Source organism: Apaloderma vittatum, unplaced genomic scaffold, assembly GCF_000703405.1.
Source record: "Apaloderma vittatum isolate BGI_N311 unplaced genomic scaffold, ASM70340v1 scaffold10250, whole genome shotgun sequence".
In the NCBI taxonomy this organism is placed as follows: domain Eukaryota; kingdom Metazoa; phylum Chordata; class Aves; order Trogoniformes; family Trogonidae; genus Apaloderma; species Apaloderma vittatum.
In genome coordinates, this window is record NW_009695044.1 from 764 (window position 1) to 15,361 (window position 14,598).

General features: G+C 41.0%; 1 protein-coding gene across 1 annotated transcript in view; it reads left to right on the plus strand.

Annotated features, from left to right (window-relative positions):
- Window positions 1–1,667: 1,667 nt before the first annotated feature.
- Window positions 1,668–14,598, plus strand: part of LOC104274160 (SWI/SNF-related matrix-associated actin-dependent regulator of chromatin subfamily A-like protein 1) — a gene marked incomplete at both ends in the record, with an annotated part of 23,161 nt that continues 10,230 nt past the window's right edge. The window contains 3 exons of the mRNA XM_009869706.1: window positions 1,668–1,826; window positions 3,596–3,661; window positions 11,288–11,428. Of these exons, the coding sequence (XP_009868008.1) occupies window positions 1,668–1,826; window positions 3,596–3,661; window positions 11,288–11,428 (366 nt within the window). The remainder of the gene's footprint in view (window positions 1,827–3,595; window positions 3,662–11,287; window positions 11,429–14,598) is intronic.

The following is a 14,598-nucleotide window of genomic DNA, read 5'->3' on the forward strand; positions in this document are numbered from 1 at the left end:
ATGACCCGTGTTGCTTTGTGGGTATGTGGAAGTTGCAGGTCTAAGAAAAATGTGTCACAGAAAGTGGAAGGAGGTGGAGTTTATTATGGTCTGTAATCTACTCAGTTCATTCTTAGAGAGATGTGTTTTACTATAATGGTAGAAGCTTTTGTGATGTCTCCTGAGCTGAATTGCCAGAAACTGTTTTATCTCGGAGCTTTTGGTGTTTTATTTTGACTTTCTGGGCTCAGCCCGCTGAGTGCTTTTATATTCAGGGTGCCACGGGAACCTAGCTGGCAGATGTGAGGTACTCTTGGGTGAGAAGCACTGCAGCCATATGTGCTTGGAGTTCAGCATTGAAACTTAAATAATTAACAGTCAGGAGAGTTTCAAAACACTTATTGTGGGCAAATGTCGGTATCAAGTGATAAATAGAGGTTCAGTTCTGTAGTGTGAATCAGTCACGTGCCATGTGAAAAAGGAGAGGGCAGAACAGCCAGCAGCTTCCAGATACTTTCCCGTTGTTGCCACCTTCGTCTGAGCTTTGGCTTAGCATCAGCCCCATATATTTTTGCTGGGATCTACCCTTACCCACATGGGGACCCATTTTGGTTGTGGGGCTTACCTTAAGTGGTGAAGGATAGCTAATCGTTAGATTCTCACACGTGAGATAAATATAAGAAGCTCCCTTAACTCCTCTGGTTGCTGCATATGATTGCTGAACGGAGGAGAGGAATGACATTTGGGGGATTTCCACAAGTGAGGGGCCTAGAGACAGAGGTGCCATTTCTCATCACCACTTGGATACGTGTCTGTAGGGACAAGCTCCTGATTGCCAGTTCTCTGCTGAGCCGCATCAGCAGAACTCAAATGTTGCAGAGAGGTTGGTGTCACTGGGGACACGATTACAAGGGAGATGGTGGGTGCTCAGTAGCTAACAGATGGGTTTGGGGGAGGATATCTTGCTCTGGTGTGTGGAGCATTTCAAGAGGTTGATTTGAATGACTATCACCACATGTATGTCAGCTGCTGTCATAGAGCAGCTGGTGTGTTGTCAGCTTGATCTTTTTATTTTGTGTGAGGCTTTTTGTGTTTGGTCTTTTTTGGTGGTGTTTTTTTTTGTTTTGACTTGGGGTGGTTTTTTTTACTTTTGAAGAAGGAGAGGTAATGGAAGAGTTTTTGTTTATCTGGATGAGTTGTACTTCATCCTCACTGTGGAGTAAACATTGCTATAGTGAGAGGTATTTACTGCTTGTAACTCTGTATTTCACACCCTAAGGTTTCCTGTTGACTGGGAAAACTAAATTTCCTGTCAGTAGCGGTCACTGCATCCTCTGGCTCAGAGCATAGCAGGTAATTTTGTCAGGAGGTTGCAACATTTCTACCTACAGATTAGAATTTTTTTTATTTATTTCAGTAGGAAGCACGAACAGAGCATATTTGAGCCTTCCTAACTGTGGAAGGTAAATTTGACCATATAGGCCGAGTTCTGTTCTTGATCTTTGCATCGCTCAGGTTGTTGCCTCGGGAAGGCGTCTTACGCTTACTGTGCTCTCAGCTGATGTCCAGTTGTGGTTGGGGTGGCTCCATGTTGTAAGCATTCACAAAGATGCTCTGTGAGGTGCTTTGGAATCTCAGTAGAGGACATAAACACCAGAGTGCAATTAACTGCTTTCCTCTTCCTCCAGGCATTTCACAGGTGGCTTCCATCCTTGAGTCCAGGTAGCACCAATGTCATAGTGACTGGCAAGGACAACCTAACAGCAAGCTTGATCAACATCATCAGTTTTGACCTCCTCAGCAAGATGGACAAGCAACTTAAGAGCACTTTCCAAGTAGTTATTGTTGTAAGTGGTACGCTAAAATTTTGAAATTGTATGCTGCACATGGAGTAACCTTGGTGGTGTAGACAAGTGTGAAGTGATATTATGTAGGACTGAGACTACCTTGTAGTTAGTTGTGGCTGTGATCACAGCTTCCTTCATGAGCAGAAGCAGGAGATTTCTCTGAAATTTTTTGAGATAAGTTGTAGACTTGAATTCCTTTATGATTCCTGAGGCTTTGTTTTCTCTACTACTGGTTGCGTTGCCTCTCTGATTTCATAGTGATTGGACATGTCCGCTGCTGAAGAGAAAGGTGTTTAATGTGGTGTGTCAATACAGTCATCTTGGAATTGTATCTTTTTAAGGGGATTTGACTTCAGGGTGGGGTTACTGTTTATCCAGTAAACCAGATAACCTCTCAACATCAAGTATGTTGGTAAAGCGTTAAATAAAAATCTCACTTAGCTTGTGTTCCACTGACAATCTGCATTAAGCCTTCTTTGATCACTTGTATCATTTCTTGTGTAAATGACTTCGAAATCCATTTATTAACCTTTTACAGAGCTGTAGTAAAAGGAGGTTTTATTTCCTAGATTTTGGTTACTAAAATTTCAAAATGTCTAGCATTTCAAGTCCAGCTTGGATCACTAGTGACCAGAAGTGTAGGCATAGCTTAATACAAGCGTTTGATATTCTCAGTCTAGTTTTCAGCACACGTATGCACCTGTCTCTAAGATCATGACAATTGGAACATAATAATCCTTTTGTTTCTCAGCATCAGATAGGAATGTGGGAATAAATGGAGTTCTTTGGAGACCAAACTGCTCCTGGGGGAATTGATTTATTATTTGTTTTTACTTTTTTTTTTCTCTGCCCACTCTCTGAGGATACATTCTGTAGGGGTGGAAATGCAGATTGTTACTTTTGTATGCTAGTGCTTGGAGTAAAGGGACTTGGGCTCAAGGGCTACTGCCCTGGAACCTCTTACCAGCCTTAAGCCGACAGATGTTCTTTTTGTACGGTTATATGTTCAAATTTGGCCCCTGTGTATGGTTTTGTAAATGAGGGTAGTCCTACTGAGTGCTGAGCTTCCTTGCTTTTTCTTCCAATCTTATTTTGATATCTGGGAACATTAATGCAGCTTATTTGTTAATCAGGAGAGCAAAAGCTGTGCCTGAGAGGCTAAGCAGCTGTATTGTCTTTGCACGCATGGTTGCTTGCTCATCCAGACGTGGAAAGATGAGGATGTACTCTTGGAGGGTGCCCATTACTTCTTGTGTCAAAGTTCTGCCTTGCTTCAGCAGTAGAAATCAAGCCTGTTTGGGGGTGATGTCTCAAGCAGGAGGCTATTATCCACCTGGTGAGCCCTATCAGGAGAGCAGTTGGGTGCTAATTAGACTTTTTTCTCTTTTCATTTTCATTAACCCCTTATTTAGGGAAGTGGCACTGTATAGGCCTCCTATATTTGCTCCATTTAAAGCACATGTAGTGGTAGAAATAATGTTCCTCTTTTTCCTTCCCTCTCCAGCCCTCTCTGCTCATTTGTTTGTGATTGTTTGAGATTCATGATTTTAAGGTTTGATTTGTGTTCCATTTGCTTGCAGCTGCATGTTTGAATGTAGGAAGCCCTCTACTCTCCGTGCTGTCTTTTCATTTAGAATTTGATATGACTATCCTCTGGGGTGATAGGCTTTGTAATATTACATAGGTGAGAATCCTGCAGATTTGTTCTGTAGCCTGCAGTTGGGCCGTGGATCAGAACTGTCTTCACTTTCATGCTTATTATGTTTCAGGATGAATCTCATTACCTGAAGAACATAAAAACCGCCCGATGCCGAGCTGCCATGCCTCTACTCAAGGTGCGTGTGCTTGGTGCCAAACCTCCAGCAGCTAAGGTCACACTCCCAGAGTTGCTCAGTTCACCAGGTTTAGGTGCCAGCAGCTGAGTTCTGTTGTGCAAGTGGAAATCTAGGTGGTGTTGTAGATCCAAGAGCATAATTTGTCTCTGGCTTAGCCACTTCTTTCCATACAAACATTAGATGGTAAGATCTAACAAAAGAACTGCACGAGCTCCCTTGATCTGATTGTGGTGCTGTCACTGACGAGTTTTATGGTGGTGGGAAAAAGGGAGTGTCAAAACTTAGTGAATGTGTTCTACCCTTCAGAGAGGGTGGAAAGAATATAGTAGTGTCAGCATAGCTTGTTTAATGGAAATAATCGTTATCAGTTACTTCTTGACACACAAATGCTGTATATCAAAATTACATTATCTAGGTCCCTTCCTTGGCTTTGGATTTAGGCTCTACTCTGTTGGTGCAAGTTTCCAGTGGTTTTGTGTGACTGGGGGTGAGGAGCACTCCTGCTGGTTAAACATACAGAACTGGTAGAAAGTGCAGAGTGTGAGGTTAGTGAGACAGGTGGCCCACAGAAGGGGGGCAATATTCAGTTATTCAATAAGAGGAGAAATGGAAATTTTAGTGTCTGCCTGTTGTCCTGGGATCAAGGAATCAAACTCTCACGGGTAGCCTCTAGCAGATTAAAGTTAGGAGTAGTTTCTGTAGTTTCTAGACTCTGCAGAGTCTCCACATTAGGACAAAGTAAATGCAGTTCCTCTTCAGCAATTATCAGTAAGTGTGTGTAAAGAGAAGGTTTGATCTGTGATGGCTGTTCTCTTTAAAGGCCTGAACTCATCTCCTCTTGGCTTTCAAATCATTTCAGTCTGCTTAGGTTTGGAAACTAAGTAGGAGGTCCAATTTTATGAGCAGTTTGGAGCACAATGATTAGGGCACGTGTCTGAAAATGGTGAAAAATAACAAATTTACCTCATTGCAAGATGCACACAGTGGTCTCATCCTTTCCTATTTGTAGCTTTGTAAGGATTAGTTATAAAAATTACTTGCAGGCTACAGAATATAAAGAGTGAAAGATGGTAGCTGTTAAGTGGAGGTTAATTGCCTCTAGGCACTTACTGAGATTTTACAGTTTTATGCGTCACAGCGCTGGTCTCGGAGAATTGAGAACTGGTGCTTCGGAAACTGAATTTCAGTCTTCTGAGAGCATTAAGAGTTTCGTGCTCATGTCATGCATTATCTCACCTGCAAACTGCATACAGTACCAGATGTTTTGTGTTAGATGTTCAGGTAAATTGTACTCTCCTGGTTACTAACTATAACTTCTGAAGCAAATATTTGCCACAATCGCCACTCTTCTGCCCTCCTTGCTTCCTAACACAGGCATTTTGTGCTACAGCTATAGCCCCTCTGGCAGATTCGTCTTCTACCAGAGTGTGATGCTGTGTTCACTACTGGCACAGCACATCACAGCAGTGCTTTCATATTTGAAAAAGCTGCCAAAAATATGAGGAGTTTTCATCACTTGGATACTGGATTTAACAACTAGACCGTGTCATCTTTGTAGTAAATAGTCAATGCAATAAAAATGGGAATATTTTCAGTATTCTACATGATACTTTGAGATTGTTGAATAAGAGGCATTGCTAAACATGCTGCTGAGGATGATATCTTCCTCTTGCCTTCTTTATGCTAAAAGGATTAAAGTGGTACTGGGCCTCTTAGAAGAGACCAAAAAAAGGTGTATCCATAGGCAAGTCCTTGATTAGGTAAGTGCTTCTAGCACCTCAGTCCATACCTTCAGGTCACAGCCACACGAGGGCTGTAACCAGAGCCCCTGGAGCCTACTGGTGCCTTTTCTACCTTCTAAGCCATGCTACTTCCAATGCTGTTAGCATTATACTATTTTAAACGCTCTTGAAATTGCCATAGTTGCTTATATTTCTTACCAGGTTCCCAATATCCTAAAGCATGAAAGTTTAGCCTTGAACAGACTTTTGGGGACACAAAAGAAAAAAAAAAAAGGCACTATGAAATGTGATCGTTGGTCCTTACGTGCTACAGAGATTTGAGTCCGTAAGGACACTGTACAGATCTAAATTGAAATGTTTCTGTCACTGTCATCCATACTTGATGGATCCTTTTTATTGTGATAGAATCCGGTCCTGTGACTTTTTCATTTGAATGATAAGTAAAATACAGAAGTTGCTGTGAGTGTTTGGGTAGAACTGCACAATAATCAGGTTAAATCGATACGTTCATAATAAAGATAACTTACCTTGGACAGTAATTTCAAATCTGCCTTGTTAGACAGCCAAGCTGTATCTCCACCTCTGAAGTATTTAACCCATGGTCACAGCATTTAAAGCCTCATTTTAGTTTTAATATCTGACATTGGTTTTCAAAATGAAGAGATATTTTTAGCCATTTGATAATAATTCATCTTCTCCTGCTCTCTTTTATATATTGCAGAACAAGTGTGGCATGGAATTGTCAAGCAGGACCATGTATTAAACATGTGGCCTGAGTTTGTCAGTTGGAACTTATAGGCATTTTTTTTTTTAATATTAAAACAAAAACCAAACTCTGTGTGCAGTATTTGGTGTGACATACTTAGCTGCTGCCCTGACAGAGGTTTAAGAAAGTTTTACTTGGGACAGTGGGAATTGTGACCAGGCAGACATTTTACTTCAGAGTAAGCCTATAGAACTGTTGTGCGTGGTTTAATGTTACTGGACGAAACTTCAAGAGGAGCTTACAGTTACACAAATAGTAAGACAGGGTGAGCTGAAAAAGCAGCAGCAGAATGTTTAGGCCAGATTTCTTACTCCCTTTGCGTTCCCAGTGGATGTGCAAACTTGTGGGTGTGCACAGTTAGACATGGGGGAGAATCCTTCATCTGCCTACGTGGAACCAGGTGGCAGAGTTTGTACACACTCTGCGTACATCCTTGCAAAATTACGGAGGAGGATGGATTGAAAACCACAGCAGAAAAGAGTCCTTTGACGTTTTGGCATGTGGCACAACCCCTGCTTTCAGTCTCAGCCAGCGTTCACACAGGCTAGACCGTGCCAGCAGCTGCATGAGATCTGTCCCTAGCTCTCTCCCCTCGAGAGGGCTCCAAGTTCCTCTGTTCAAAATGGTCCTTTTGTCTTGTTTCCGTGCGCGTCGAAGTAAGAATTAGCCCGTGTTGCTGGGCTTTGAGTCACCTAAAGGCCTGGTCAGGCCTGGCTTGTTCCTGCCCCTAATCCAGAGCTCTGACAATAGGATCTACCTGTCACTTTGCTGTTTTCTTTAGTCTCATGGTTGGTACTGAATGTCCCTGACAATTCTGGTTGTTACTTTTGCCGCTGCCCTGCATCTGCCTCCCTCAGAGGCAGAAACTGTCATGGTGATACATGTTTTGTAAGCATTTTATTTTTTCCTTCCAAGATTAGACTGGCCCAGAGACATGAGCATAGGAGAGGGAGTGTACATGCTACCAATATCCATAAAGAGGAAAGCCCCTGGGGTATAGATGAAGAAGAAACAACAAAACAAATTTTTCACTGATCTGTGGTGGGATCTCTTGGGGACCAGAGTGAAAAGGAGTCTACATCCTTCGACCAGCCAAAGTGCTGCATAGTCTTTATTCTTCTGTAATTGCGTGGAGTACTGCGAGTCAGTGGAAACTGATGAAGGTCCCCATAGAACATGAATGACTTTTTTTTTTTTTTTTGGAAGCACAACAGCAAGTTTTTAGTGAAAAACTGGGTTAGAAACTGAGAAATAAGAAGTAGCATCTAATCAGAGATTCCAGTGGCAGAAAATGGTCTTATTTCTGTGCTCCCTATGGGCTTAGATCTACAACATTTGGGTAATATTACTAATGTGATTGTTCCTGTTGAGCTGCTGTTCAGGTTAATAGCATGATGCACATCCTGGTGTTTGCAGGGTTAAAGGTCTTTGTTTCTATTTTGAAGTCCAAATATATTGTGTGGCGGGAATCTAATACTCTTTGTGCATGATTTAATAAAGAGATGCTTAAAAATAATGAAGAGGAAATAGGTCAACGTTGAAGGTAGAAGGTGAGGAGGGAACACATAAAATCTCCCCTTCCAGTGGGAAGTAAATACCAGCTGTCTTTAGGCATTATAGATCCACATGGATTGGATAAATAAGCCTTTACTTGTTGTCACCTGCTGAGAGAAGGAATTTCATCTTAAAGTTGTAGAAGCTGTGGGCCCTCAAGGCTGCATCTTCCTATCTGCTTTTACCTTCCAATTTCTCTTCCTTCTCAAAATGGGGAGCAGTGTAATTTGTTTTAGTCATAGCTGATAGTTGCCTTTTGACACACATTCTCTGTCTAGATATCACTTAAAAATAGCATATTTTTTTTTAATAACCAATGTAGGATCATCTTACAAAACGCAGAACCCTGCCTATCCTACCCAAGTTCAGAAGCAGACTTCTCAAAACACTTGCAACCTTTTCCCTTTATCAAATCTTATATTTCATCTAGTGATTATATAATTACGGCCCCTCTCAGATTTTTCATTTTACAGGATAAGGTGTTCCTATGCTAAGCAGTTCAAAATTACAGAGTAAGCAAAAACTGTAGATACAAGTAATTTTACAGCCAGAATGAGCCACGCTTCCTTAAAAAAGTCTGTCAGTCTGTTAGCATATGGCAGAGCTCAAGCTGTGAAATTCGTTTAACACAGAGACAGTCATTGTATGTTAATGAGGCTCTTTGCATGTTCAATTACTTCTTTGTGGCATAACCCTCCTTTCTCACCTGCTCCCTTTTGAATCAGTTGAGTGCTGGATTTTGACCTCTAAAGGAAGTGTAATGGAGGGTTACTATTTCATTAATTATTCTTTGACTTTCAAAAGTGACTCTTGCAAGTGTTGTCACAGCTGTGGAGTTAATTCTGCTGGTGTGTTGTGTGTGTAAGTGTAATGCTGTAAAGCCACAACTCTCTTAGGTTACTTAATGAGTGCTACACACCAGTCAAGGTCAGAGTTCCCTTAAGCAGTCTCACAAAGTATGTGTAAGGACACATGAGAGAGGAGTACTTCTGGGGAAGATTAGACTTTTATGCCTAAATGCTAATGAGCAGCTAATGTTAGTTCTCCTATGTGGAGATACATCACACCAATTGATTACAGGTCTGGTTTGGGGAAAGTCCTAGCTGGTCCATGGAGTCTTCCTTTCTGTGCTGTTGTTGCATATTATTCTCAGAGACCTTGGAATAAAGAGGGTGCGCTCTCACTCTTGACACCAAAAAAAAAAGAATTAAGCAGTGATCAGCAGAGCCTTCTCTGCAGGAGCAAATCTTTAGGGGCATCTATTCATAATGAATTGCCACTAGAAACATAAATGTGAGTCAAAGTTATTTCCTTCATCCAGATTTAAGTAAGCCTTCAACATGTGGAAACTTGTCTTCCTAGGGTTTTATTTTTTTACTCTTATCCTGGGCTCTTTCTGTCATGGATTTTAAAACTGAAAGGCATCCTTGGAGTAATGAGGTAGACCACCTATGTTCCACACAATTTTCTGGAATTAATTTCTTCACAGCTCTTGTAGAGCTAGTGTGTCCTGGCTTTTTATAGTTTTTCTTTGTTGTTGTTTTTTTACTTCTGAATTTGTTTAAAATTTTTTATTGTAGATGATGTATCAGAGCCCTTGCTATGTGCTTGCAGAACCCTACCTGTTCAGAAATAAGGTGCACACAGCAAAACAGCAGCTGGACAAGTTGAGAATTCATATAACCTGTTACTTTGTCATTCTCTCTTTTGATACCTATTTAGGCATTGAGAGAAGGAGCCTGACTGTTTTGACTGTTGGGGACTTAGTTTTCCAACCTTGTCTCTATGTAGCTCCTGGGTAACACCCACCAAAGAGGAGGAGCTTTGAGAATGGCATAAACCTTTCAGCACGGTTGGGTTTATGTTGCATTTAACGGCCCTGGTGTATTTGGTATGAATTTTTCTTTTGCTTTAGCTTGATCCAGTTATTGGAAATGAGCTGTCTGTAACTGCATGACCTCCGTGTTGTCTTTTTCCTAGCAGTGGTCTTCTGTTAGTGCAGGAGGAAAATGTTTTTATCTTGGAAGTTTTTTTGCACATGTGGGACTGGCTTGTCTTGTGTTTCAGCAGATTCCTCAGCGTGGTGTCAGTTTATTCCTCAAAGGCTTCTGCAAGGCACCAGATCTCATCTAGATTCTGCTCAGTTGTCTTCCCCTGTTACCTTAATTTTAACAGCTGATCTAATTTGTGCTTTATCACTTTGTTTCCTTGTGAGATCTGATATTTTGGTCTCTGTGACTCTTGCCTCTTTTGACTAGTATAGGCACCTCCGTCTTGTGCAAACTAACTCTCAGCTTCTGACGTGTCCAAAGGCTTGGCCTCTCCTCTTGTGTAACTCAGTGAACATCCTACGTTTTAAAATGTTTATGGGAATTGTCTGGTCCTGGTGGTGATAGTATTTCCCTCTGACCTGTTTAAGTACGGATGGAGGGAGAAGGCAGGTGCCTCACCTTGATTACAACCTATATATAAAGATCTCGTAAAGCGTCCTGAAATTAATTTCTGGTAGCTGACCTGTGAACTCTTCTTCCACCAGATTTGGTTGGTGAGTGCATGAGTTGGCTGAATAGATTTGGGTGACTGGTAGATTTGAGTGAAACAATAAAAGAATTTAATTTTCTTTTTCATTTAAATGTGAATGAACTGTTGGTACAGATGTCACTCAACAATCTCTTTGTTATTTTAAGGAACCTGCATTAAACCATGCAGGAAATTACAAGGCATGTGTAGTTAAACTACTATATGTGAATTTACAGCAGTAGGAATTCACAGCTCTCATCTAATAATAGAATTAGATAATATGAAGGTAGAAATGCATCTGGGAGGCTTTTATGTCTATAGTGTTTGGGGTTTTTTTTCGCACTTCTTGGGAGCACCTACTTTAGATACAGGTTTCCCACCCTCTCCTGTCTCCCCTACAACACGTTTTACAGTCTTCTTACATGATTTCTATTTATCAACTGGTGTTCTGGCATCCAGCCAGCTGTGCCTAGATGTGCTGTAGCTGTCACATGGTCATCTTTGGTCTTGCTTCAGACAGCTTCATCTTTCTGTCCTTGCTAGTAGAATTTAAAAAGAGAAAATGAACAAGAAGTACGAAAAATAAATCCTACTTCTCTGGATCTCTCTGCTTTTGTGAGGAAGATAGCCTGTTTATGGCTTGCTGTGGCAGGCTTATTACAAGAGAATTTATTTTGGAGCTGAGAGGGTGTGTCATTTCCCTGTGACATCTGATTCCAAGTGAAGTGTTGAACTGGGCATAAGATATTAACATGTCTAGCGAATAAATGCCAATTCAGAAAGTACTGTCATAAAAATTGACGCTCCCTTCCCTTACAGCATGTGAATGATGAATAAGAAACAATATGGTTTGCCCTGCTTCCTAGAAGTTTTAAGCGCTGTCCTTGAGTGTCTTCAAGCAGTGAAGGCAGAAAGAATCTGGGGAAGGTGAAGTACCCTTCCTTTAGGTGCTTGGATGATGGCTCTGGGATTTTCTTTCAGCACTGGGGATGAGCTCTTAGCAGGTAAGGGATATGATAATGATGCTGTATTTTGCTTTCCCAGGCTGCCAGGAGAGTGATCTTGCTCTCAGGAACCCCTGCAATGTCACGGCCCGTGGAGCTCTACACACAGATCGCAGCGGTGCAGCCTGACTTCTTCCCACAGTTCCACTCCTTTGGGCTGCGCTACTGTGATGCCAGGAAGGTACTTCAGGGGGGGAAAGTGGCAAGCTCTTTTCGAAAAGCTAAAAAAAAAAATTAAAAAATGTAGAGGCTTTTTCTTTCCTTCCTTCTGGTTGATATTACAGCTTTTTCGGAGAAAGTCTCACCGCAGAGTAACATTTTGAAAACTCTCAACCTGAGAAGCTCTCAGTGTTGCAATGATGAGCCTGAGACATGGAGGTAGTAGTGCTTCTTGTCAAAGTCTGCCTGCAAAACTATGAAAGTAAAAAGCTTAATAATATAAAATGACCATAGGTATTCATAGGGGAAAGGAGCCTATTCTAATAAGAACTTGCCCTCAGATTGTTTTAAGCTGCTGCAGGTTTAGGCTAACTGATTTTTAAAAATGCAAAACCAGTTTCTAGTCTCCTTTAGTGACTGTTAAATGAAGTAAGGTCTCTGTTGCTTGGGATTTTGAATTTTACACCTCCAGGTAAGTAAAAAAAGACTTAGTCTTTCTTTGTATTCCACCCTCTACTAATTCAGATCCTCAGCATATCTTGAAAATAAATTAACTACTTTTATCTCTGCCAGCTGCTCAGTGGTGGTTTCAGCAGAGTCATTGAGTCCAACCACTGCAAGATCTGAGCTTTGCAGGAAGCCATGATGGCAGGTGTCTGGCTTGCTCTCAAAATATGGGCAACTCATCTGTGCTTGGATTTGCCATCTCTAGGGCTGCTGTGTGTGTTGAACACACACTGCAAAGAGAAGAGCTCTTTCTGCTGCCTTTTGTACAAGGTGACTCTGGGATCTTCTCTGCTGGTTGCATAGATGCAAAAAGGGGAACCAGAGTTCCCCTGAGTTCTGATTTGGAGCAAGAGCCCTCTGGTTTGCCCACCAGTTCCTCCAAGACGAGCGTGTAGCGGTTAGCATGTGTCACAGGATGGCTTGGCAGCGTGAGCGTGGATCTGTGGAGCATGAACTTGCTTGGTCCACTTTGTTCTTGAGTAATCTATTTCACTTCTTGTGCTTCATTTTCTGCAAAGCTGGGCAATAACTTTCAGCAGAGTGGTCAGGAACACCAAGTGACTGTTTTAATGCTCCAAAATATTTGCAGAAGAACTGAGCATTGTGAGTGTATGCCATAAAAATAGTTATAACTCTCTGTAGGGTTTGGGGTTTCTTTTCTCTTTGGGTTAGCTAACATAGGCCAAGTTTCAATCACGGAGATTCATACTTTGGTCTTATATATAAAGTTGTGGAGTCCATATTTTCCTAGATCTGAATGCCTGCTTTTGCTGTTGGTCTTGTATATAAAGTTGTGGAGTCTGTATTTTCCTAGATCTGAATGCCTGCTTTTGCTTTCAGAGCTAGTGTAGTGCCGTTCTGTGTATGTCCAAACATACACAGAGGAGTGTTTTGGTTTTGGTACTCGTGCTCATGCCATTGATTCAAGTAAGGCCATTGGTGTGCAGCATCACAGATACAGAGCTCGAATTCTGGAAGGTGACAGCATTCATGTAACAAAGCACTGAGTTCCTGGCAGAGGATAAACTTGCAATTTCTTCATCCATAGTAGGAACCATAAGGAGACAGAGGGCATGTCTTCTGCTGAGCTTCATTATCTTTGTTGGAAAATTCATGTCTAAATAGTGTCTGGAATGCTTTCTGGAGGGAAATAAAGAGATGCAGGTTTAATCTTGTTGGTTTTCTGCAGTAAAAAGGAAAGTTGAATTGCAATGCATGAGTCTAAATGGGTTTGGAGTTTCATAAACCCTTTGAGGGTAAAGCTGTTGCTTCAATTACAAGGCATATGGACCTCAGGTAAGATGTTGAATTGGGTAAAAGAAATAATGGTTTTACGGGATTCAGGTTGTAGCAGTGTGTTCTGTGTAAATGGGTTTTCAGCCTATGGTGAAGTGCAGCCTGGAGGCCACAGTCTGTATCAGCTGCGCTTCAAAACCTGTGCAGGGTTTCTAGTACAACTTTGTTTTTCTGTTTGACCTGCCGCTACTGGACAGTTGAACATTGCTCGTCTGTGACATTTTGTTTCAGTTAATGTCAGTAAATGATAGAGTGAGCCTTGAGTCAATTTGCTTATTTGGAGATATGGGGCTGCTAGAAGTGGTGTGGATAGTATTAGAGGTAAAAATGGGACTGCTCAGGCAATGAGTAAATTAAAAGGGGCTTTGTTCACCGTAGTTGTACATGACTGTAGTATGTCCCTCATGTTCCTTTTTGCAGCTCTAACCTGAGGTTGTGTTAGGAGCTACATCCTCTGTGAAGAACTCTTGTGGTATTTCTGCTGTCATTACTTAAATAGGTTCTTCTTCCTGTCCTGAGAGCTGCAGCATTATGAGTGGAGATGGAATTGCACAGAACCAGAGAGATTTTCCAAGGCTTTTGGAGATCTGTCAGGATGAAAGGTGCTATGTAAAAATATTTTGGTGTTTAATAATAAATCTGATTGCATTATAAGATTAAAGAAAAATTGACAAACTTGAACCATTCAATTTAAAACTAAAACCTGGCTAGTTTCCGTTTGAAGATAATAGATTTTATGACAGAAGCTTTTAAATACCTGGCAGATATGATTACAAAAGATATAGAATAAAAGTTTGTCGTTTTGTAATTCAACATCCCAGCATCTGTACTCTTAAAAATGCAGCAAGTGAAATATCACCTGCTTATTTACAAAATATCTCAAGTCTGTTTCCCAAAATACATGCTGTGAATTCATTTTTCTAACTGGATGATGTTGGCAAATATTAAATAATTTCTATCTGAGCACATGCTCTGAATTTGTAAGATTTTGGCAGCTTCTGCTAAGAGTGTAGTAAGTTTACTGACTCATGTAAGATGCTGTAATGCTTTGGTAAGAAAATCACAGTTGGAAACATTTGTTCTGGAATGTTATGGATCAAAGCCAGGTACGTATTTTGGCAAAATAAATGTCCTTCTCTTTTTATCTCTTTTTATCTCTTTTTTTTCCAACAATAGGATATACTAAAACTATTCCACAGTAGGATATATTCTAATAATTCCAAAAAATAGTTTTTATCACTAGCTAGATGCAAAACAGAACTAGTATGTTTCCTTGTTTGCAAATCGATGCAGCAACAGTCACCATAAAAGAAATACAGTAACCTGAACACACTGTAGTGATTTTTAACCTGACAGTAGATGGTATATTGACTCTGTTTGTGCCTCGTG